At 43.9% G+C, this 26,095-nt stretch overlaps 1 protein-coding gene across 1 annotated transcript in view; it reads left to right on the forward strand.

The window, feature by feature from the left end:
- Window positions 1-25,824, forward strand: part of PSMG4 (proteasome assembly chaperone 4) — a 29,440-nt gene extending 3,616 nt beyond the window's left edge. Inside the window, exons 2-3 of the mRNA XM_029590551.1 lie at window positions 11,209-11,284; window positions 25,649-25,824. Of these exons, the coding sequence (XP_029446411.1) occupies window positions 11,209-11,284; window positions 25,649-25,770 (198 nt within the window). The 3' untranslated portion in view covers window positions 25,771-25,824. The remainder of the gene's footprint in view (window positions 1-11,208; window positions 11,285-25,648) is intronic.
- Window positions 25,825-26,095: the final 271 nt, after the last annotated feature.

The following is a 26,095-nucleotide window of genomic DNA, read 5'->3' on the forward strand; positions in this document are numbered from 1 at the left end:
TCCAACGATGAAACAAAGACTTGTAGGCTGAAATGAGCCTTGGTTATATGGAGAACTCAGATGGAGTCACAAGGTTTGAAGTACTAAGTGAGGTTCTGCAGTGGTACTGCCACATCACGCGCCCTACACTACCAAGCAAGGTAGGTCGCGGACCACGCTAGAGGTCTCCCAAGACAGGATGCTTGAAGAATCAGGATGAAGGTATGACAAGACTCCAGCGAGGCCTGAACCGAAGAGCACCGTCCCGGCCAATGAAGGCAAGGCCCGATCACGTCAGAACGGAACAGGGTTTAGGTAGAGTTCATTATCAAGTCTGAGGCTGGTGCAAGAGGCTCCAAAGATCTGGATGGATTCAGGATGAGGAGAAGACTTCAGGATCCGTACCTGAAGCTTGTAGATTAAAACCGGGGTTCCGACTAAGGAAGCCCTCAGGATCCAGGTGTTTGGAGTGAGACTCGGCACGAAGCTCGAGCGGCCTCTTGAGTATAGGCGCTGATGCTAAGAAGATAAAAGTCGGGATCATCTGGAGTATTGCGCTGCCAAGACGAAGAGCATCTGGAGATCTGAACGAAGCAGCAGATCTAACAACAAAGGATGAAGACATCAGGACAACTGGAACTGATGAGACGAAGATGCAGGGTCAGACAAGAGACCATACGAAGACGTAGACATGGAATTCCAACGAAGAACATGGAAGAGAGTGCCAACGAGAAGCTGGATTGAAGAGAAGTCCTAAGGAGAATTGGCTCCTTGCGAAGGCAAGGTAGGAGTGAAGCCAGGCCCTTTTTATAGGGCTGAAGAGGAAACTCCCCTGATGATGTCAGAAGAGCACCACTCCCTCGCTGTCCCTTTAAGAAGAGAGAGGAGACGTGGCCTCGCCCCTTAGGAAGAAGGGGCAGGCCTTGGAGAGTGGCGTCCCAGCCAATGAAGGCATCAGGGAGCTAGGCCCCGATGTGGGCGGCAGCATCCAAGCCACTGAAGATGGACCAAGGACGGCTCCAGCCGCCAGCAAGGCCGGGGATGATAGGCCCTTTCCCGCGGGAGCTCGAGGTAAGGTGATGGCCTCCAGCCACATGGAGATGCTGTCTGCGGCCTCTTGGCCGCATAAGGTGTAGCAGCGTGGCTCCAGCCGTGAAAGGAGCACATTGGCGACCTTCGGGCCGCATAGGCTATCGCAGCATGGCTCCAGCCACATGAAAAGCGGGCCGGTGCCCAGCGCGGCTCCAGCCGCGTGGGGAGCGGGTTGGCAGCCTCCGAGCATCGGGAAAGGAGAAAAAGGAGGTGAGAGGCAGCTCGTGGCTCCAGCCACGGGCCAGATCGCAACATATAAATTGGAGTAAGCATCAGAGGCATTTGTCATCTTCTTCATCTAGCTTCATCTAGCCTCAGTAGAGTCACGCAGAAGTGCAAGGAAATGAAGAAGAAGAATAAGTTCTTCTTCTCAATCAAGGAGTCCACAGCCGTCACCTACCGTGAACAGAAACAACTTCTCATTCAGAAAAGGCATTACCAAGGGACAATATTCTACCACCCTTTCCTGAGGAATTCATGAAGCGTATGTGGGAGTACTTCGCTAAGAATTATATGAGGGATATGGTCTCAAAGAAGCATCTAGACATAGAAAAACATCCCTCATCACAAGAGCCGCCAAGAGAGCAACCTCACCAGCCAGTACAACAGGAACCACCCAATAAATCAGAGGAGTTAGGCACAGACCAGTCTCCTGATTCTGACTTTTACATACCACCAAATGACTCCCTTATTGGTGAAATACCAGATTCTGCCACCCCCACCAAGAGCCTTCCTATCCACAGTTTATCCAGAAGATGGCAGATAAAGTGCTCTTTAAACTTCATGAAACAGAATCATCTACAGAGGATTTACCTGGCTTATTGAAATGCATACAAGCAAAACCAAAGGTTAAAGCAGTGCCAATACAGAAAACATTAGAAGATGTTCAGGTTAAAATTTGGCCTACCCCTTATTCAGGGAGTCCAGTGACTAAAGCTGGTGATGCTAAATACAGAGTACAAGATAGCTCAGACTTTCAGAAAATACAGTTAGCACATGATTCTGTGGTAATTGATTCAGCCTTTAAAAAGGCTAAGAAATCCAAGGCTTATTCCTCAGTTTCCCCATATAAGGAACAGCACCTTCTAGATGCCCTGGGAAAAGCTACAGTTTCAATCCGCTATGCTTATATCACGTATAGCAGCCCATCAACTGCAGATGGTTCAGAACTTGTTTAACATTATGAATGACATCATCCATCTACTGTGAGAGGATCTAAAGGAGACAACAGGACACCTAACCTGTTCAGCATATGATATTTTTGACACATCATCTAGATCTTTGGCCACATCAATAGACCCCAGAAGATTAGCGTGGCTTAAAGCTTTTAATTTAAGGGAGGATTTTTTTCAAGCGTATTGCTATTGCTCCTTGCTTGGGAGACAATTTGTTTGGTACCAAAGTACAAGAGATAGTGAACACTATGAAGGATCATTGCATAGCTCTTCAGTCACTGACCACTATATTGTTTTGATTCCTTTCAGCAGAAGAGGTGCAGCTCCTCTTACCATAAGAGATCATATAATTGTTTCTCAAAGTGGAGCTACCAGATAAATCAACCGTATCGTCAAGCAATTTCAGCAGCCCACTTACAAACAGTCCTTTAGCCAAAATCTCAATAGAGGTAGCAGACATTCCAATAGAGAAGAGAGACAACTTCTACAAAAGATGCAACACTCTTTGAGAAAACTTAACACCTTATTCCAGTGGGCGGGGGCAGAGTAAAATTTATTCTGAAACAGTGGGCTCAAATAACAGCAGTCTCTTGGGTCCTTTCGATTGTGGAGAAAGAGTATTAACTGAATTTCTTTCAAATACCCAGTGGACACTTACTGTTCAACAGTTCACCAGGATCCTGTACAGATCGAGCAGTTATCTTTCGAAATTCGGGATCTCTTGTTAAAGAAAGCAATAAAGTCCCTTGAAACCAACAGAAGAAAGGTTTCTCCTTGAGAAACTTCCTCATTCCAAAAAAGTCAGGAGCATTGAGGCCAATTCTAGATCTGAGACAGTCGAACAGTGCCTTCAGAAAAAGCGCTTCAAAATGACTGCCACAGAATGGAATTCATAGGGACGATTCTCGATTTGAACCTTCTAAAGGTGTTCCTTCCATTTCAAAGAATTTTATCGCTTCAGTTTGCAGTCAGGACTGTTTGTTCCCACAAGACAAGTTCAGCAACGATTTCCATGCATATGCCGAGTCACGTGTCAACGGCTATTCATATAGTCCCACATGTAAAATTGCACGTGCAATTAGCTCAATGGTTTTGGAGTTTCACTGGTATCAGTATCCTCAATCACTTTCTCATCAAATAATGGTGACCAGCAAACTCAGAATCTAAAATGGTGATTACAAGAGAGAAACTTATCGTAGGCAAACCCTTCTTAGCACCAACACTGACTCAATATCTGACAGGATGGGGTGCTCATCTAAATGGACTATTTACACAAGGTCTTTGGAGCAGTCAAGATGCCTGCCTGCACATAAAACGTTTTTGAGCTCAGAGCAGTGTACGATGCTCTAAAGTCATTCTGTCATTTACTGAAGGACACAATTCTCCAAATTCAAGCCTACAACCAAGTCACCATGTTTTACATAAACGAGTGGGAATGGGTTCCCTGCCCCTCTGTGCAGAAGCAGTCAAACTGAAGGACAGCACTAGCCAGACTGCCGTATACCTCCCAGGCAGTCAAAATGTTCTGGCGGATTCCCTCAGAAGAACTATTTGACTTCACGAATGGGAACTCAACAACTCGATTCTTTAGATGCTGTTCTCCAAATGAGAGATTCCAGTAATAGGCTTATTTGCATTTCCCTACAACAGAAAGCTTCCCCAGTTTTGCTGTAGGATGCAGACTCAGAAGCAATATCAACAAATGCTTTTCAACTAGACTGGAGCAACACCTTTTATATGCGTAGCCTTCAATACCTCTTATACCAAAAACAATTTTAAAAAGAAAGATAGCCACAGTTATCGTCATAGCACTAGAAAGGCCACGTCAACTGTGGTTCCCAACATTGTTTCCTTCCTCCCGCTAGGGACAACTGACTCCTTCTTATTCCAGATTTAGTCTTCCAGAATCCAGGGACTCTCCTCCATCCCACGCTACATTCCCTAACCCTAACAGGATGGACTTTGAAGAATTAAACCACACTTCAGTGCCTTCTTCTGAAGGAGTTAGGTAACTGCAGCATCTCTGTAAACCTAGTACCAGAAAGGCATATGAACTGAAAAGGTCTCGTTTTTCAAACTGGTGCTCACTTTACGATGTGAATCCATTTCTCATTAGTATTTCCATTATCATGGACTATCTATTACTTTTGTCTAATTCAAAACTAAATACTTCATCTGTAAAGAATCACTTCGGTGCAATTGCAGCATTCCATATCGAGTAGACCTATTTCATACCATCTGCCAGGCTGAAGATTCACGAAAGGTCTATTTAAATTGAAACCATCCATACAGCCTCCAGTCCCTTAGTGAGATTGAGCCTATTCAAGATTCCTCATTACATTGTCTAACCTGGAAGAACCTTTTCTTGGTGGCAATTACTTCAGCAAGAAAAAGAAGTGAGTTACAGCCTTCAGTAACGTACTTACCATATATGCAATTTTTCCTGGAGAGGGTAGTTCTTCATAGAAATAGTAAGTTTCAACCTAAAGTGGTATCATCAGTGTTTCACCTTAATCAGGGTTTGGAGCTCCAGATTTATTTTTATTTTTTTTTTATAAAACCACACGCAAATCTCCACCAGCAAACTTTGCATTCTCTGGACTGGAGAAGGGTGTTCTTGTTTTATTTGGACAGTACAAAGTCTATTCAAAAGACAGCACAGCTCTTTGTTACTTATGCAAAAGGGAAACAAGGTGCTCCTGTGTTCCAACAAACCCTTTCCACATTGGCTTAAGATGTGAATAATATTCTGTTACCAGTACTCAAAACAATCTTCACAAAAAGTTAAATAACATGCTTATATATATATATATATGAAAAACAATTTTGATTGGGAGGAAAAAGAACTCAGAACTGCAAAATTGCTTCACTTTGTATAAAAGTGGTAAAGATATATGCTAATATATAATCACCGGTCTAAAAAACCCTCATCCAACCAATTCTTTATTGAAAAAAATTCTTTATTTCTCAAAGGTTGATAATATCCTTAGGGGCGGATTTTCAGAGCCCTGCTCGCGTAAATCCGCCCAAAACCGGGCGGATTTACGCGAGCAGGGCCCTGCGCGCCGGGAAGCCTATTTTACATAGGCCTCCCGGCGCGCGCAGAGCCCCGGGACTCGCGTACGTCCCGGGGTTCTCGGAGGGGGGCGTGTCGGGGGGCGGGGCCGGAGCGTGCGGCGTTGCGGGGGCGTGTCGACAGCGTTTTGGGGGCGGGTACGGGGCGTGGCTACGGCCCGGGGGCGTGGCCGCGCCCTCCGTACCCGCCCCCAGGTCGCGGCCCGGCGCGCAGCAGGCCCGCTGGCGCGCGGGGATTTACGTCTCCCTCCGGGAGGCGTAAATCCCCCGACAAAGGTAAGGGGGGGGTGTAGACAGGGCCGGGTGGGTGGGTTAGGTAGGGGAAGGGAGGGTAAGGTGAGGGGAGGGCAAAGGAAAGTTCCCTCCGAGGCCGCTCCGATTTCGGAGCGGCCTTGGAGGGAACGGGGGGAGGCAGCGCGGCTCGGCGCGCGCAGGCTATACAAAATCGATAGCCTTGCGCGCGCCGATCCAGGATTTTAGTGGATACGCGCGGCTGCGCGCGTATCTACTAAAATCCAGCGTACTTTTGCTTTAGTCTGATGCGCAAGCAAAAGTAGGCTGATCGCGCTTCTTTTAAAATCTACCCCTTAGTGCATATTTCATGTGTGATTTTTTAATTTTCTTTGAAATTTTGATTTTTGGCTTAACTTTATTGTGAAGCAAACCACATTTTGAGACAAGGTTTTCCCCTCCTCAGTTAATTGCTGCTTCTTTTTATAAGATGCAAAAACTACCAAAGCCTAGCTTTTATTTTAAAAACCACAGCAGGCTTTGAAACAAGACTTCTCATGTCCTCCATCACTGCTGCTTATTTACAAACATCAAAACAAATATTGGTCACAACTTCTTTATGTAAAGAGCAAAGCTGCCAGAACTTAGCTTTTGAAAGGCACAGCAGGCTGTAGGATGAGATTTCTCACATCCTTCATCTCTGCTTCTCTTTGCAAGCAGCAAGGCAACCTGCTTCTCTTTGCAAACATTACAACAGACGATGGCCAATTGTTTTGCAAAAAGCTGCTTCAGGGTGACATAGCATTAGATTTATTCTAACCATATTGGCATTGTATCAGAGCCAACTGCTCTCAATGGAGATTTTGTACAAAAAATATTCTGTTACCAACAAGCTTAAAAGCCAAATAATCAGTAATAGCTCACAGCCTTAGGGCAAAGGTTACATCTCTGGAATTTTTTAAATGGTGTCTCTCCACAAGAGATTTGTAGAGCGGAAACTTGGTCATCCATTCACGTTTGTGAAACATTATTGTCTTTAATTCTGTTTTGCCACCTAAAACCTCTTTTGGTGCCTTAATTTTAAATTTGTTTCAAGAGTAGATCTCAACATCTCCTTTTTATCCAACGAAAGGATAACACGTACTATCTGTACGGTCTTTTCCAGATTAGAGCTTTCCTCTTTTTATCCTGTCACTGAGCTACATAGTCTCAACATAAGGGGCTATTTTGTACTGCCGTCCACGGAGAACTCCTGTCACAGATATGCAAAATCCGATATCTACTCCAGCCAACCCCCTGGTTCCCCTCTACTCTTCAGCAAAGCTGGTACAGTTGTTCCTGGATATGTGGCATTGCAATGCACCGCGCAGGTTCTGCCCTTCTGTCTCTAAAATGTGGGCTGAGGCTTGCCATACACATTGTTTCCTGGGGTTTCAGCCCACTGCTTAATGTTTGCCACATTAATTTCAAAATGTCCCTCCCAGAATGTTAAAATCTCATCTGCTGGCATTAATTAATTCCTCTCTTCAATAAATACAGATGAATCCTTTCACTACCAAGATATTGCAATTCCCAATGGCTGCAGGAATTTGAAGGAAGGGTTTGCAATGAAATATTTAAACCCAAATCCTAATATATCCTTACATTGCTTCTCAAATCCCTCTTGGTGACCCCACTGTCAATCGGATTTATGGAATATCCACATTAAATATGCATGAGAGAAATTTGCAAGCATTGTTATTTCAGCATATCCAAATTTATCTCATACACGTTCATTGCGGCTGACTGGCTGAGGGGTCATATTTAGGAAGCCCTGATATAAGCAAATCGTACATTTATTTCAGTAGAAAGGTTTTCTTGTAATTACTCCTGGGGGAATTCTGCGCAAAAAAATTTAAAAATTATGCGCACTAAAACTTAAAATTCTACAAACCTTTATATTGGTCAAAATAACACAATTTACATGACAGTCTTTAAGTAATTACATTTTAAATTAATACAGAAAAAAGATATTACTTAGAGATGCAGACTTTCCCTAGAAATTCACTGCAAGAGTGTCCCTTCCACTTGCTCTCCCTACTCCCCTGGCCACTTTGCCCTCTCAGGCCCCAACTCTTTTACCTGTCAGTATCTCTCCCCTCCACCTCTAAGCTGAACCCCCTTTCACTTTATCGCCAGTCCCAGAGTTTGATCCCGTTCTCAGTACTGCTCCCTCTGTCCCTCCCTCTCTTACACACATGCTCCCTTTCTCTAGTACACCTACACACACCCTCATACAGGCTCCCTCACTCTCTCGCACACACACATCCCCTCATACAGGGTTCCTCTCTCTTACATACACACCCACACAAGCTCCCTTTCTCTCTCACACATATACATCCTCACACAGGCTACCTATGTCTCTCATGCACCCCTTCACACAGACTCTGTCTCACATATACACAATCCCTTCACAGAGGCTGGCACCCTTACATACCACAATCCCTTTTTCATACACACCAGCTCCTAATCTCTCACACACATACACACTCCTTCACAGTCTCCTCCATATAGGCTCTCTCTCACCCCCCTCCTGCTCACCCCCCCTGCTCTCTCTCTCACTTCCCCTCTCATACCCCCTTCCCTTTCTCACACCCCTCTCCTCTCACACACACACACATTCACTCTCACTGGGACCTTCATCTTCGCCGTGAGCGGAGCACACTCCATTCACGGCACACGGGGGCCTTCATTTTCGCGGCGAATGGCACACATCTCGCGGCACCAGGAGCCTTCATTTTCACTGCGAACGGCACGCTGGGGCCTTCATCTTTGCGTGCTCCTTTCACGGCATGCTAGGATCTCCTCTGCCATTTTCTGCGCAGAATTGCCAAATTCTCCGAAGAAAATAGCAATTCTGCGCTCCGCAGTAGCGCAGATTTCCCCCAGGACTATGTAATGCAGATGTTTGGTGGTTGACTTGACCTGTTTACCTGTAATCCCTTTGCACTTGGAGCAAATGTATAGCAAACATTGGGGGGTTTTTTCTTTGGTAGTAATACTTCACTAGGAGATTAAGAGTAACATTATATTGCAGGAAAAAAATGCCCTAGTTTTATTTTGCTGTCCTATTGCACAAATATTGATTTCAAAGGAGCGATACTGCTTAGATCAGTGGTTCTCAACAGATATGTCGGGACATCCTGGGAGGTGTATTGCAGAGCCAGCTGTCTCCTTATCAGCCTGGGTGGGAGTTGGTTGACTTCTCTTATATTGGGCCTGATGAGAGGCTACTCTCACTTCCTTCTCTCCTTTCTGGCCCAGTGGGAGGCTGTTCCTCCTTCACCCAGATCAGACCACAGGACCTGTGCAGACCTGCCTAGACAAACCGCCCCCCAGTCCCGAAGACTGGCATCCGTGGTCACCACCACCCAATCCGAGACCTCGAGAGGCATTCCCTTCTCCAGGTTGCTGCGTATCATCCACCAGGCTAGACTATCCCTTGCCGACTCAGACCTGGTGTGGGCAACAGGGCTTAGAGCCTCTTCAGGCTTCTGTTTCCCACATTTTGTCTTTTTTACAGGTGGGCTTATCCAAAGGGTTGGCCCACAGTTCTCTTCGTGTCCAGGTTTCGGCCTTAGGTTGTCTTAGAGGTAAAGGGGAAGGCTTTGGCTTCCCATCCAGATGTGGTTTGGTTTCTACAAGGAACCAAGCATCTTCGTCTACCCCTGTGTAGCGTTTGTCCGAAATGGAATCTCAATCTCGTGTTGAAGGCTCTTCGCGAGGATCTTTTCGAGCCTCTGAGTCGTACATCTTTGAAGACCCTTACGCTGAAGACAGTCTTCTTGGTCGTGATATATTCAGCTAGGAGGATTTCGGAGTTGCAGGCTCTTTCTTGCCGGGATCAGTTTCTCCAGATTGCGTCAGACAAGGTGTCTTTGCGAACGGTGCCTTCCTTTCTCCTCAAGATGGTGTCGAGTTTTCATGAAAACCAAACAGTGGAGTTGCCCGGGTTTCCAGATTGGACTCTGGATCCCTCAATGGGACGTGAGCTTCATCTTTTAGTGTGAGACGGGTGGTGTTGCGGTACTTGAAGGTTACTAACGCTTTCCGTCGCTCTGATCATTTGTTTGTTCTTTTCGGGGGACCAAAAAAGGGGGAGAAGGCGTCCAAATCATCTTTATCTCGATGGTTAAAACAAACTATCTGAGGCTTATGTATCCAAAGGAAGAGCAGTTCCAGTGGGTCTTAGAGCGCATTCGACTCAAGCGCAGGCAACGTCGTGGGCTGAGTGTCAGTATCGCCCCAGGAGATCTGTAGAGCCGCAGTGTGGTCTCTGTTGCATACTTTCACCAAGCATTACCGTTTGGATGTGCGGGCTCCGGAGACTATCCCTTTTGGGGAGAGTGTGCTTCGCGTGGGTCTTTTGGGATCCCACCCAATATAGGGAGGCTTTGGTACATCCCATTTGTCTGGACTGATCTGGGTATGTTCAGGAAAGGAAAATTGATACTTACCTGCTAATGTTCGTTCCTGTAATACCACAGATCAGTCCAGAGGCCCACCCTTAGGATCTGTGCCGAAATTCTGCTGTATATTGACTTCAAAGCAGAGTTTCCATTGGTTTGGTCAAAGGTTTTTTGCTGTTATAATATTGTTACCAATTAGTCAGGGGTATCCAGTTGGACCCTCGTTCACTGGTTTTAAATTAGGTGTTACTTATCTTGGCTTGGGTATAGTAATACTGAGGGACTGCAGGTGGTACTCTCGTATATGTGGCAGTGCCCAAAGTTGTGTTCTCTACCTCCATTGGCTGGTAGGGATGAATAAAAACCCATTTGTCTGGACTGATCTGTGGTATTACTGGAACGAAAATTAGCAGGTAAGTACCAATTTTCCTTTGTTTGTTACTGAGCTAGTACCTGAATCAGAATATATGTTTTATTTGGTGAGTTGTATGGGGAAATCTCCTCTGCATCCATTGTTTACGGACTTGGAGGGGGGGGCGGGGGGTTCCTATGGATTCAGAGTATGTGTTTACATTTAGCCCCGTGATGGTCAAGTGTTCAGTGTGCCATGCATGTAAGCATTATCTGTCAGGTGTGTCCCAATAGGAAAAAGGTTGAGAACCACTACCTTAGATAACAGCTATCCTTGGCAGCTGCCTAGTAGTTAAACACAAGTGCTGTTACTTGTAGAGCTTGTGCAGTATTCAGATTCAGAACAGCTCTGTGGGAAGAACCAGGAATGTGGGATAGAAGGACCTTTGTTTTCTGTTTTTAATTTTATTTTTCTTGGGAATTTTAATATTACAACAAAAATTCAGTGAAAAAAATTATTTTTCCACTGATTTTTCTCCTGTTTGTTTTAACAGTCATTTTACTTCTGATTTTTTTTTTTTTTTTTTTTTTGTCATAACATTGAAATGCCTAGGAAAAATAACTGAAAACAAAGGTCCTTAAGAAAATGTGACTTTTGCCACTTCACTGGGTTCAGTATAAAGACTTCCAGGGGAGGGCAGGTGTGGGTTGCAGTCTGCATTGTTACTTTTTGTGGGCACATAGACAGCTTGGCTGTGTTCTTCTGTCTAAGTTGTTCTGTGATCAAGGAGATTTTTAGATACTTTTCACACACTGACATTCAGAAGAAGCATTTCATGACTTTCTTTGTGTTTCAGGATCCTATTCCAGTGTCCACATTACTTCTTGGGGACAGGTCTGACACAACTTCAAATACTTTTGCCCAGAGATTGGGTATGTTCTTGTGATATAGTAATCTTTTTATTTTTATTTTGTTAGTTTTATTTTCCTAGCGTGTAGACAGGTCCAGTGGGTTATGCTCCCCTGCCAGCAGATTGAGATGGAGCAAGCTGGCATCACAGTATACTCCTGCAGTGACCCCAACCTGCCAGTAATCTCCATCTCCAGCAGATGATGGACATGCATCTCCCTATGGGGATTGTTTCAGTGGCCCATTTTTTTGAAGGGAGTGAAGCATCTCCGGCCTCCCTTGAGCTTACCGGTTCCATTGTGGAGTCTTAATTTGGTGCTGGGTTTCTTTGCTGTTATTGACCTTTAAGACAATGTTCCTAGTGGCTATATGTTCTGCGCGTTGCATTTCCGAGCTGCAGGCCTTGTCTTGCCGGGAGCCTTTCCTTTGGGTAACTCCAGGGGTGATGCAGCTGCATACTGTCAGGGACGCAGAGGAGTATCGCCTCCTAAGTCCCTTGGATGTCAAGAGACTTGTCTTATGGTATCTGGAGGTTTTTGAACCTTTCCTCCATGGTGGAAGGAAGCAGGGTGAACCAGTTTCACGAGTTACAATAGCTTGCTGGATTAAGGAAGTGGTAACGGCCGCGTTTGTGGATGCTGAAAAGCAGTTAGCTATTCAGGTTAGGGCTCATTCCACTAGGGCTCAGGCAGTGTCATGGGCGGAGCTTAGATTGTTGTCTCCCATCGACATTTGCCGAGCTGTGACGTGGTCCTCCTTATATACTTTTTGCAGGGTTTATATGGATCTGCAGACCCGGGAGGATGCAGCCTTTGCACTTGCGGTTTTGACTGGACCTTGGGCAGCCTTCCGCCCTGTTTGGGAGTAGCTTGGGTACATCCCACTGGTTTTGGATTCATCTGTCTGGATCCTAAGAAACGAGAAATTATTACTTATGTGATGATTAATTTTTTATTAGGACAGACAGATGAATCCAGCTTCCCGCCCTTGGCTGCCGAATGATTGGGTTATGGTCCTGCTGCATGACTAAGAGTTTCCAGGAATTACTAGTAAATGTTAATCCAATCCCTATTTCTTATTGTTTGAGTACAGAATTGGTTGTCTGTTTTTAATCAAATTTTTTGCTAGTCTGTCCACAGTTGCTTTTGAAGAGAATACTGGCAGGCTGATGTTAAGGCAGGAGTATATATACTGTGACGTCACTTTGCTCAGTCTCCATCTGCTGGTAGAGGTGCATAACCCACTGGTTCTGGATTCATCTGTCTGTCCTAAAGAAAAGGAAACTATCGGGTAAGTAGTTTCTCATTGTCTACCTCCATCTGCTGGTAGGGGGAAATAACTTACTTTCCAGGGTTAGACTGGTGTAGTAGGACTAATGGAAAGGAAATTAACAGGTAAGGAAATTTGGCCTTACTTGCTGCCTCTAGTCTACAGCTAAGTGGGGCTCCAATACACAATATCCCCAGGAGAGAGAAATAAAAGAAATTATTACATAAAGGAAGTAAAATAGTGCAACAGAGCACAAGATGGAGTAAAAAAAATCCACTTTGTATCTTCACTAATTACAGGATTCATAGGTGATTTGTCACTCAAAAACATAGAGAGCTGGACGGGTTCATAGAGAAATAAACCTCACACCTTGACAGCTGATTAAACATTTACAAGGATATTTTGAGTAAAAGGAGGCACCAAGTTGTAAAACCTTAAGTAGGAATGCCTGCCTTCTCTTCTGAGTTTCTTTGGACAAATCAGGGAAGGCCCTTATTTTGGCGTTTTATTTATTTATTTAAAAATTTTATATACCGCTGTTCCAAATCAAGATCACAGAGGTTTACAAAATAACATTCATAATATTAGAAAGCAAAACTGACACATATCAGATGCAATATTCTATAACTAATCAAGACCACTTATTAAAATATGTTCATGTTACAGAAAAGATATCTAACAATTAATATATAAAATCAGTTCATTTTAAATTAATACATGATAATCAGATCATTATAAATTATGTTTCACTACATTTTATCCTCCATGCTTCTAATCCAAAGAACTCTCGTCATTCTTAGTCTTGTAATTCCCTCCCTCTCCTGTTACAATTCCTCATGATTCAGTTTTAAATTTCTTATCATTCTTAAAACTGTGTTCTTTATTCTCATGATTTTAAATAAGATTATAAGCATTTTTAAACAGCCATGTTTTTAGTTCCCATTTGAATCTCTCTCTTTCTTGTATCAGACATAGTGAATTCCAGAGTTTAGGACCAGCTATGGAAAGCACACAATCTCTTATTTCAGTCAGGTATGCACTCCTTATTGTAGGAACAGACAGCAGCCCTTTATTTTATGATCTTAATGTACGCTGAGATGTATGTATATGTAAAGTCACACCCATTAGCTTAGTGTCACTTGAGTGAATAATTTTGAATATTAATAGTAATACTTTGTACTGGTACCAGTGCAGTGAAATCAATGAGGGTGTATTGTGGTCAGATTTCTTAGTTCCTGATAAAAGCCTGGCAGAAACATTTTGTAGTAATTGTAATGGTTTTAAGCTACATGCAGGAAGACCCAGTAAAAGAGAGTTACAGTAGTCTGTTTGAAAAAATAAGTGTTTGCAATACTAAATGAAAATCTTCAAAGGATAATAAAGGTTTCAAGTGACGTAGTACCCACAACCTTGCGTAGTCCATATTAACTAATTTATTGATGTTCTTTTTCATTGTGAGATTTTCATCTAACTGGATACCTAAATCGCATACTTGGTTTGAGGGGGCAATCTGAAAGGTATCCAAGTCCAGCACCTATGGTTTATCTATAGTGGAGTTACTACTGCTCAGCCAAATTTCAGTCTTGTTAGGATTTAATTTCTATTAAGATGGGTCAGAATTTGTTGACTATCTTTCATGTAGGTTGATAGTATCGAACCTGTATGTTCCAAAGATTTAGAGAGTGGAATGCAAAACTGTATATCAACATACAAAAAGAAAGATATCCTTATCTATCTCCTTTTTTCTAATAGCAATACTGCGTATTCATTACAAGTGGTGTTTGAAAAGCTAGTGTTTCTCAAAAAGGAGGATGATGGATCCTTGATTAGATGTTTAACTACATCATAAGAGTAATTTAGCATTGAATATTACTGTTTAGCATAGTAAAAAAAAAAAAAAAGTATGAACACCAACTCTGTGTATCTGATTTTAGTGCAAAACTTATAATCAGTGTTACATGACACTTTTGGGTGTCCAATTTAATTAATGCAGATAGGTCCAATCTGATCCGATCCCTTAGCTGCTAGATCAGTTTTATGAAATAGAGGAAGGTAGTATATTTTATAAATAGGTGGAATTGATTCTAAAAAAATCTGCAAACCCTCCTTCATATAACAATGGAAGATAGATATTAGAGACATAAAATTGGTCCTAGGAAAATTAATGAGTCTTAAGGTTTGCTTTCAAACCATATTTTCTAATTTTTTGTGGATGTCCATCCACATTGTTCTTCATAATAGCACGCCCACATCCTTACAACTTCTTACAGCTTTGTTAGTGCCAGTATATTTTTGGCAAAAATTTGCACCAAAAATGGATGGCATTGCTAATCTTTTGAAGACGGTGGTAAGGGTGTTGGGAATGAATTTAAATAACAACCTGATGATGGTTGTCAATTGGCTGCAGTAACTAAATTCACTTTTTATTTTCTGCGTTTTATTCATCTTAAACCTTTTTTGGTAAAATCAGATTTACAGTGTCTAATTCAAGCTCTTGTAACCCATATGTGGGTATTATAGGAGCATCCATGAAATGGTTGCAATTGCTTCAGAATACTGCAGCCAGACTTATGTCTGGTACGTTGAGTTTTGACCCTATATCACCTATGCTGAAGGGGTTTCTTTGGATCTTAGTGCCAGTCTGAGTTAAATCCAAAAATCTGGGCTAAACTTTGAAAACTCCCAGAGTTACTTAAGCTACTTCAGGAGATAAGACTAGAGGGGGACTCGTTCTACTTCTTTTTCATATTAATAAGTTTCCTTTTCGTCCTGCAGACCAATCCACACCTGCAGGATTCCCCTGCTTGCCAGTAGGTAGAGGCAGAGAACTTTTTTGCTTATGTCACATCCTGGGATAGCTGGGAGGTTCCTCACTCAGTAGGTCTCTGCCTCCAGTTAGGTGGGGAGTATACTGGGATAGCTAAGAGCTATCAAAAAAAAACAAAAACAGAGAGAAGAAGTAATAGGGCAAGGTAGTTAAGACTCTGGGGGGAACCCCTCCTCACCTTTTGATTTAAAAAAAAAAAAAACCCCCAGACTAGTTCTGAGCAAGCTGTGGTCTGCAGAAGGCAGTTCCACGATGGGGGAAGCACACGCTCATAGGGAGTGGTTCGGCATCCTTAGCCACAGTGGCGGGAACACAGGCTTCTCCCCCCCTCCAGCGGCAACACACATGGCTGAGAGGGGCTGGAAATGCACGTAATATGGGCCAAGAAGGAGGAGCTTCATCACAGGCTCCTTTTGCCCCCACTGTGATGACTGTGAATCTCCAAAAAAACGGACAGCGGAGATCAGGTGAGGAGGGGAGGGTCAGGCTACAAGCAGATGCACCGCTGATACCAGCTCAGAGGGAGCCGTGAGAACAGCTTGATCGGGCAAAGGGCCCCTCATGAGGTGCAGGCAGGCCTTGAGTTAGAGAGAGAAGCCCTAGAGGAAAGAAGGCAAGGCATAGCGCAGGAAACTGAGTTTTCCACAGAATTTATCTTGCTAATGCACCAGGCCTATAAAGAAATGAAAGCCAAAGTGGCTATATTAGAAGGCCCCCCCCGGGAAGTAGTTCCCCTTTGAATTCCCAACACATGCCAGGTTTAAAGAAGCCTAGGACAGAGGGAACCCCCTGCTTTCCGGACCCCCCCCCTTTCCTGGTGGTTGGGAGAGTGATGCAGGGGATTTGGAACTCGCAGAGGAAGCTCCTGTGAGAGGGAAGTGAAGGGGGGGGGGGGAGAAGATGTAGACGTGAGATTGTTTAGGAAAGAAGAACTGAGCCTCCTCATAGTAAAGGTTATGCAAGCCTTAAGCCTGCAGGAGTCAGGCAAAGAAAATAAGGAGGAAAAGAGTATGCAAGGGGACCCAGTATGGAGAAGTATAAGGAGACCAGCAAAAGACTTTCCCCTCCATCCTGCTATAGAGAAGATGATTGAGGGAGAATGGGTCACGCCCGATTCAGCTCTGAAAGCAAGATCCTTAATGACTGCCCTTTTAACCACTACAAAAGGGGGAGGTAGGTAGGTTACTAAAAGTCCCAAAGGTAGACGTTCCAGTGGCAGCAGTGTCAAAAAAAAAAATGGCACTTCCTTAAGAGACACACAGGATAGAAAGGTAGAAGCCTTTTTAAAGAAAGCATTTGAGATAGCCAGTTTGTCCTTAGAAGCAGTGGTATGTGGGGGCTATGTAGCCAAGGCATTAGTCAAATGGCTCCAGCAGCTCCAGGAAGAAACGTTAGGGATGGGAGAAAGCCCAAGGGATAGGATGGTCAGAATAGAGCCAGGGACTGTCTTTCTGGCAAACACACTGTATGATCTCATTAGAATAGCACCCAAACAAATGGTATCGGTGGTAGTGGCAAGGAGGTTTTTATGGCTCAGACATTGGTGGCGGAAGCACCCTCAAAAGCACGGTCAAGCATCCTGCCCTTCAAAACCACAGAGACTCCCTGAGGATAGGCCCAAAGATCTCGTAAGGCCCTTTTAAAAAAAAAAAAAAAAAAAGTCAAGGAATTTAGAGAGTCCCAGGTAGTTAGGTCCCAGCTGAGACAGCCCTTTCAAGTGGCACAGGGCTAGGTTAGAGATAAAGCCCCTAGAGCTCCAGGGGGGTTTAAAGGGGCTAAGTGATGGTCGGGGGGTAAACCTCCTCCAATGGGTGGTCGCCTAACATATTTTTCAAAGAGTGGGCCCAAGTCACCAGGAACTAGTGGGTCCTGGAGGTGATCTGCCTAGGGTACTCACTGGAGTTGGCTATCACAGTTCCAGAATTCTTTTTGGAGTCCCCCTGAAGATCACAGGAGAAAAGAGAGGCAATCAATTCGACCCTAGACAAACTGGTGGCACTAGAAGTGATAGTACCAGTTCCAATCCCAGAGAGGGGCACAGGTCATTACTCCCTAGACTTTGTAGTATCCAAAAAAGAAGAGGCGTTTCACCTGGTATTAGACTTGAAAAGTTTGAACAGAGCCCTCAAGTTAAGTGTGTTCAGAATGGAAACATTAAAGTCGGTCATTGGGGCAGTCAGAAAGGGGGAATTTCTGACTGCGCTGGATCTGGCAGAAGCATATTTGCATAACCCCATCAGAGATTCACATTGCAGATACCTGAGGTTTGCAGTACTGTGGAACCATTATCAGTTCAAAGTACTGCCGTTTGGTCTAGCCACAGCACCAAGAACCTTTACGAAGGTGATGGTAGTAATGGAAGCAGCACTAAGGAAGGAAGATATTCCAGTGCACCCATATTTGGACGATTGGCTGATCAGAGTCAGGTCAGAAGGAGAGCAACAGCATCACAAGGAGAGCGGGAGCGCTCCTCGTGGAGTTGGGTTGGGAAGTAAATGAGGCCAAAAGCAGTTTACAGCCTTGCCAAAGGTTAGTGTACCTGGGGGCCCAGTTTAGCACCGAGCAGGCAAAGGTGTTAACAAAAAAGAGGGCAGACAAACTGAGTTACCAGGTGAGGAAGCTTACAGGGTCCAGGAAACTGGCAGCAAGAGATCACCTGCAAGTGTTGGGGTCGATGGCAGCGACCATAAAGGTAGTCCCATGAGCAAAGGCTCAAGTGTGCCCACTACAGAGAGCATTGCACTCAAGATGGAACACTAGCACGCAAAGATATGGAGAGATGCTTAGGCTCACCTCCAAGGTCAAAGCCTGCTTACGTTGGTGGCTAGTCGAAAGCAACCTGTTAGCAGGGGTCAGTCTAGTTCTGCTGGACTGGGTGACATTAGCGACAGATGCCAGCAGGTTAGGCTGAGGGGCGCATTGCGAAGAACAGGTAGAACATGGCAGATGGTCAGCCAAAGAGAGGGAGGCCTCGATGAACCTGTTGGAGCTGAGAGCAGTAAGGCTGGTGCTCAAACATCTTGGCCCCAGGGTCAGAACGAAGCCGGTAAGAGTCCTTTCCGACAGCATCACAGCAGCATCCTATATAAATAGGCAAGGAGGGAGACGAATTTGGAAGTTAGAGGAAGAAGCAGAACGGCTAATGAGCTGGGCAGAAAAGAACCTGGTGGGGTTAACAGCCAGTTACATAGCAAGGAAGGAGAACACGCAGGCAGACTACCTCAGCAGGCATGCACTAGACCATGGAGAATGGGAATTAGTGGAGGCAGCGTTTTCAAGAGTGGTAGGGAGGTGGGGAAGGCCAGAATGGGACATGATGGCAACAGGAAGGAATAGCAAGGCAGAAAAACTTTTCAGCAGGCACCAGGAGCAGGGTTCAACAGGAGTAGATGCCCTAGTCTACCTGTGGTTGGTGGCCCAGCTGCTGTCTGTATTTCCACCTTGGCCTTTAATAGCGAGGGTATTGAGAAAATCAGCAGATTACGGGGGCTGGATTATTCTGGTGGCCCCAGACTGGCCCAGAAGGTCTTGGTATGCGGACCTAGTGAGGCTGAGCAGGGATGCACCTCTAAAGCTAGAGAAAGCCGAGATCATGCTCAGGCAGGGCCCAGTCAAGTGAGGAAAGCTAGATCATTATCTTACAGCCTGGCTCTTGAAAGGGACAGGTTAGAGAAAAAAGGCTATTCAAGGGCAGTAGTAGCCACCTTGTTAAGATCTAGGAGACACTCTACCTTCCAGGTATATGGTAGGGTCTCGAAGGTTTTTGAGGAGTGGTGCAAGGGAAGAAAAGTCTCCCCAGAAACAGCGAAAACAAGGGAAATCTTGCAGTTCCTGCAGGATGGCCTAGAGAGAGGATTAGCCTAAACTCTCAAAGTGCAGGTGGCAGCATTAGCCTGTTTTAGGAGCCAAGTGCAAGGAAGCTCCCTAGGGGCTCAGCCTAACATAGCACGTTTCTTGAGGGCAGTAAAACGCATGCTGCCTCCGAAGCACCAGGTAATACCCTCGTGGGACCTTAATGTGGTCCTTAGGGCCCTGACCCAGAGCACCCATCGAACTACTTATAGGAGCAACATTAGAGGACCTCACTTTAAAGACAGGCTTTCTAATGGCGATATGCTCAGCCCGAAAGGCCTCAGAGATCCAGGCATTGTCCTGTAGGGGAACCCTACCTAAAAGTTCACAGGGACAGGGTAGTTATTCATCCTGTCCCATCCTTCTTACTTAAGGTGCTGTCAGAGTTTCACGCAAATCAGGAAATTGTTTTACCGGCTCTGAGAAGGATGGGGAGGATAGGCAGGGGGCAGCCATTGCCCGCTAGACGTCCTAAGGACACTGCTACATTATTTAAAAGTCACCAGTGAATCAGGAGGTCAGGCATATTGTTTGTCCTGTTGGAAAGCCATAGAAGGGGCCAGGCAGCTTCTAAGCCCTCAATTGCACGCTGGATTAGGGAAGCGATAGTGGCGGCATATATTGCACAGGGGAAGCAGACCCCGAGGGCATTACGCGCCCACTCTATTAGAGCCCAAGCAATCTAGTGGGCAGAGAGTAGGGCTGCAATGCCTCAAGATATTTGTAGGGCAGACACATGATCCTCCTGGGTACTTTCACAATCCATTACAGGCTAAACCTGCAAGTAGAAGAGGATCTAAAGTTTAGCAAAGTAATGTTGGGAGCTGCTAAGGCCTCAGCCCACCTGAATTAGTTACTGCTCAGGTACATTCCGCAGGTGTGGACTGGACTACAGAACAAAAAGGAAGGTGAAATTTATACTAACCAGATAATTTCCTTTTCTTTAGTCCTAGCAGACCAGTCCAGGTACCCTCCTGAAAGAAAAAAAAAGGGGGGAGGGGATTAGAAAAAGAGAAATACGGGACATCAACCTAATAGGCTAGGGCAAAAGGCAACTGAGGAACCTCCCAGCTATCTCAGGATATATAGTATGAGTGACATAAGCCTCCACCTATGGGCAAGCAAGGGAATCCCTCAAGTGTGGACTGGTCTGCTAGGACTAAAAGAAAGCAATTAACTGGTAAGTGTAAATTTTCTTATGGACTTCTCCTTTAGGAACTTATCCAAACCTTTTTTAAATACTAACTGCTGTAACCAAATCGTCTGGTAATGAATTCCAGAGCTTAACTATGTGTTCAGTGATAACGAATTTTCTCCAATTTGTTTTAAATGAGCTACTTGCTACCTTCATGGAGTGCCCCCTAGTCCTTTTGTTATCTGAGAGAGAGTAAATAACCGATTTACATTAACCTGTTCAAGTCCTTTCATGATTTTGTAGACTTCAATCATATCCCCTCTCAGCCGTCTTTTTTCCAAGCTGAACAGCCCTAACTCTTTAGCCTTTCCTCATAGGGGACCTGTTCCATGTCCCTTACCATTTTGGTCACCCTTCTGTGCACTTTCTCCAGTGAAACTATATCTTTTTTGAGATGCGGCGACCATAATTGCACACAGTATTTATAAGCTTGCCATACTGAATCAGACCAAGGATTCATCAAGCCCAGTATCCTGTTCTAACAGTTGCCATGCCAGGTCACAAGTACCTGGTAGGAGCCCAAGGGATAGATAGAGATTCCAAGCTTCTTATCCCAAGAATAAGCAGTGGATTTCTGCAACTCTACCTTAATAATTGTTAATAGACTTTTCATCCAGGAATTTGTATAAACCTTTTTTAAACGCAGCTATACTAATAGCTTTCAACACATCCTCTGACAACGAATTCCAGAGCTTAATTATGCATTCAGTAAAAAAAAAGTTCTCTTACTAGTTTTGTATTACCCAGTTACTTCATTGTGTGTCCCCTGGTCTTTGCAGTTTTCAAAAGAGTAAACAACTGATTAACGGTCTCACCCTGGTGCATCAACCGTTTTATTTGCCATTCCCTTCCTAATAATTCCTAACATTTGCTTTTTTGACCGCCACATCACACTGAGCCGACTATTTCAATGTATTGTCCACTATGATGCCTAGATCTCTTTCCTGGGTGATAACTCCTAAGATGGAAACTAACATTGTGTAACTACAGCAAGGGTTATTTTTCCCTATATGCATCACCTTGCACTTGTCCACATTAAATTTCATCTGCCATTTGGAAGTCCAATCTTCCAGTTTCACAAGGTCCTCCTGCAATTTATCAAAGTCCCTTTGAGATTGAACTACTTTGCATAATTTTGTCTCATCTGCAGATTTGATCACCTCATTTGTCATACTCCTTTCCAGATCATTTATAAATATATTAAAATGCACCAGTACAAGTACAGATCCCTGAGGCACTCCACTGTTTATCTTTTTCCACTGTGAAAACAGACTATGTAATCCTAATCTGTTTCCTGTTTTTTAACCAGTTTACAATCCACAAAAGGACATCACCTCCTATCCCATGCTTTTCAGTTTTCTTAGAAGCCTTTCATGAGGAACTTGGTAAAATGCCTTTTGAAAATCCAAATACACCATATCTACTGGTTCATCTTTGTCTACATGTTTATTTACCCCTTCAAAAAAATGTTGGAGATTTGTAAAGCAAGACTTTCCTTGGGTAAATCCATGCTGGCTGTGTCCCATTAAACAATATCTATGTAAATGTTTTGTGGAAATGGGAGAGTTTATTTTTAGTTTCGTTGGGGAGGATTTTGGAAGAGTGAGGGATTTTTTTTTGTTATCTGGTTTTAATTTTATGATTTTAATGTAAACAGCTTAGATGCTATGGTAATGTGATGGTACATCAGTTAATATTCAACATACATCAGAAATGTCATCAGGAATCCAATCCCAAGTCTGTCTGCTTGGCCAAGACAGAACTCCTTATTTTTCCCCCATCAACCCACTTCCCCTCCTCCCTTTCTCTTGTCTATGGATAACATTGTTCCAGTTCTCTCCGCCTATAATGTTGGGGTCATCTTCAGCGCTTTTCTCTCACTTTCTCTACACACATCCAAAACAAGGAATACTATTTCTCTATAACATCATCAAAAAAACATCCCTTCCTTTTAGAACACACTACCAGAAACCTTATTCATTCTTACATCACCCCCGCTTAATTACTGCATCCTGCTACTCTCAGGTCTTCCACTACAGTCTAGCCAAAATTCAGCTGTGTGACTTATCTTTCACCAATTTCCCTACACCCATATAACCTCTCTTCTGAAGTCACTACATTGATTCCCTATCCATTTTCACATACAGTTTAAGCTTCCCTTACTTACCTACAAGAGCCGTCACTCTGCACATCCTCACTACCTTTCCAGTCTTTATCTCTGCTTGTCAACTCAGCTCATTTGGTTCTATGCCCTTCTCAATCACCAACGCCCGACTTTCCACCTTGCTGCACTGTATGCTTGGAATACTGTTCATGAGTTGGCGCATCTCGTTCATTCTCATGCCTTATTCAAATCTATTCTAAAACTCACCCTTTTTGAGTCTGCATATCAATCTTAATCCCTGATTGTTCCATAGCCTTATTGATTTTAATCATTTTCTTAATAAATGGAATTCCCCAAGTCTGTTTTGCCCTGTATGTTTGTCTTGATTAGAGTGCAATCTCTACAGAGCAGGGGCTGTCTCTGTTTTTGTATAGCACTCCATTTGTCAAGTAACACTATAGAAGTAATGATTTCTACTACGTTGGTGACAAATGTGGCATGCTCTTTGCAAAGCATACATTTAGGTAGCTACATGTAAAGTAAACCAATCAACTTTTACTCTTGCAAGGATTTTCCCAGTGTCTGTTTTTAGTGTAGTTTATAGTTCTTGTTGATAAGCAGTCTGAATTAGCCATGCTGTCTGGGACGTCCCTCCAGGCGACTCGAGGTGGAAATGTCTCTCAAGAATACACGGAGCTGTGCTCTGTACTCCTGTGCGGTGGTTCCCATGCGATTGCCTGACTGCCTCTTATTTTTTTCCTGCGCAGCTCACAGACATGAATCTCATTCTCTCTTGGTTTTTTTTTCTCTTATTCTCTCTCTTTTCTCACTTCGGTGAAACACCAAAAGCACTTTTAAGTGCTACCCATGGCTCCCAAGACCCCAGGCTTTAAGTATTGCCAGTATGGCAAGGTTATGTCTGTCACTATCTTCCAAGTTTTTGCTCTCTGTACCCGAGCAGACACAGGATCATCCAGGATGATTTCCTAATTCCCTGGACGGGAGACAACTACTCAGATTTTTCCCCTATTTTATATCTCCCTACAGTATACCTAGTATTGTCATTGCAGCAATGGTCCTGGGCCAGGGGCCATGCGTAACCGCTGATACATCTGATAGGTCATGTAATCTAAAAATGCATCATGGAAGAATCAAATCTTATCCTCATTGAGCCAGCGTGTCCAGACAAACGTGGTACGCCTATCTCTTAAAACTCTTGACTCAACCACCAATCTCCTTGGGAAGCAGGACGAACCTACTGTCACAGGAAAACGGCACACTTCTTCAACCGCTACTCTCCTTTCTACACCTGATGGCTTGGAGATTGAAAGGGAGGTGTTGAGTCACCTCCCTCTTCCTACTGAGATTCAGGGTATTCTGATATCTGCCAGAAAACCATCCACAAGAAAGAATTATGTGAGCAAGTGGCATAGATGCCTTCCCTGGTATGTAACACTGGATGTAGACCCATTTGGCTGTTCCCCAGAATAACTGTTGCAATATCTGCATCTATTATACTCCTCTGGCCTAGCATTGTCATCCATGAGAGTGCACCTCAGAGCCATAGCAGCATATCATCCTTTCACACACGGAAACTCAATGTCGACGCACCCGCTGATGTCTCATTTCATGAAAGGGGCTTTAAGGCTCTGTCCCCCAGTTTCAACGCTTGCAGTTCTTTGGGATATCAACCTGGTTTTGGAATAACTTATGCTTCTGCCCTTTGAGCTGATGCAAACTGCCTCCATTAAATTTCTGACATGGAACATATTGTTCCTGGTTGTGATAACTGCAGCAAGACGGGTTAGCGAGCTTCAGGCATTAGTCCACTATCCCCTTACTTGCAATTCTACCATGACAAGATCACCTTGCGGACCCATCCATCCTTTCTTCCAAAGGTGGTCTCAGCTTTTCACCTGAATCAGAGAATCACCTTACCGACCTTCTTTCCAAAACCGCATGCGGTTGAAGGAAAAGGACCCTGCACGCTCTGGATTGTAAAAGAGCCCTGGCATATTACAAACAGAAGATTCAATCTTCTAGACGACAGTCCCAACTCTGTCTCCTTCGACCTGAACACCACTAGGATTGCCAGTCACCAAAAGAACATTAGCTAACTGGTTGTCCCAATGCATTCATTTTTACTACTCAACTCAGGCATCACATCTTGCAGCTAAAGTTAAGACACATCAGCTCAGAGCCACGGCAGCTTCAATAGCTCACCTTCGCAATGTACTAGTTCTAGACATTTGTAGAGTGGCTACTTGATCCTTTCTTCATATCTTCATATCCCATTATTGCCTCCAACAACAAACAAAATCAGATGCAGTAATGGGTGCGACAATACTGCACTACGCCATCAGCACATAGAGCTGTCCACCAACAGGACGGGTTTCACGCACTGGGCCTCCTAGAGTATGACATCAATGAAGAATGCCACTTTTTTGCATGGGTAGTCAAGTGTACTCAATCCTCAGCTGGGGACAACCAGATCACATGGCTAATTCAGCCTGCGTATCGATGGGGAAAAAAGCATGTTTGCTTACTGTAAATGGTGTTTTCCGTAGATAGGATGAATTAGCCATGCGATCCCACCCTTCTTCCTGGTCAGCCTTTCCATCTTTGCCTGTTTGTTCTGTCCGCTGCTTGTCCATACTTTTTTATCAACTGAGGTAGTCGGGCAATCCTGTGGGAACCACCACGCAGGCACACAGAGCAAAGCTCTGTATATCTTGAGAGAAGTTTGTGCCTGAAGCCGCTTGGAGGGAATTCCCAGACAGTATGGCTAATTCATCCTGCTATGTACGGAAAACACCGTTTACGGTAAGCAAACTTGCTTTTAGTTGCCTTTACAAGGTATTCACAAAAAAACAGTAGTGTTATAACAGTTCCTGGCACATAGACAAATTTGTGCTAGATGTACCATAACTTTCTCTTCAGCTAAGTAGGGGAAGGGGTCTTTGAGATGTGCAGGTAAATTCCCCTATTCATGGAAGCCTCAGGCATATTTGTGTGTTTTGGTCCGTGAAAAGGATTTGATCTGATAGCCATCTCGAAGGATGAGGAAGGTTAAAATGGAAACTTTTAAAACCGTATATAATGGTCACAGCCTGACATATTCTTGTTCTTCTCTCTTTCAGCCAAGAAGACTAAAAAACAAGTTTTTGTCAGCTACAGTCTTCCACATTCAGATGGTAATTTCACATTGCTCATAGAAGACAGAATCAAGAAAGAAATGGAATCTTTTCCTGAGAAGTTTTGATAATTTTGCATTCTAAAAGAAATTGAACGCTTTGCCTTTTTTTTTTTTTTTTTTTTAAATAAAAATGTCAAAAATACTTTTTCTGATGTAAGAGACTATTTTGTTGTTGGCCTTTGAATACTTTTACTATTATGTATCAGCTACACCTAAGTCATTGGGAGAAATGCAATATGTTACAAACAGTATAATCCATTTCACTTGTTGACTTGGTTACCAAGGAGCTTAAGTTGACTGAATTCCAATTTCTTTATAAAATACCTTCTTATTGAAAAAAATTAACAGCAAGTAATATCAAAATATGGAGCATGAGTATTAAAAACATAAT

The sequence above is a fragment of the Rhinatrema bivittatum genome, chromosome 2 (assembly GCF_901001135.1).
Source record: "Rhinatrema bivittatum chromosome 2, aRhiBiv1.1, whole genome shotgun sequence".
Lineage (NCBI taxonomy): Eukaryota > Metazoa > Chordata > Amphibia > Gymnophiona > Rhinatrematidae > Rhinatrema > Rhinatrema bivittatum.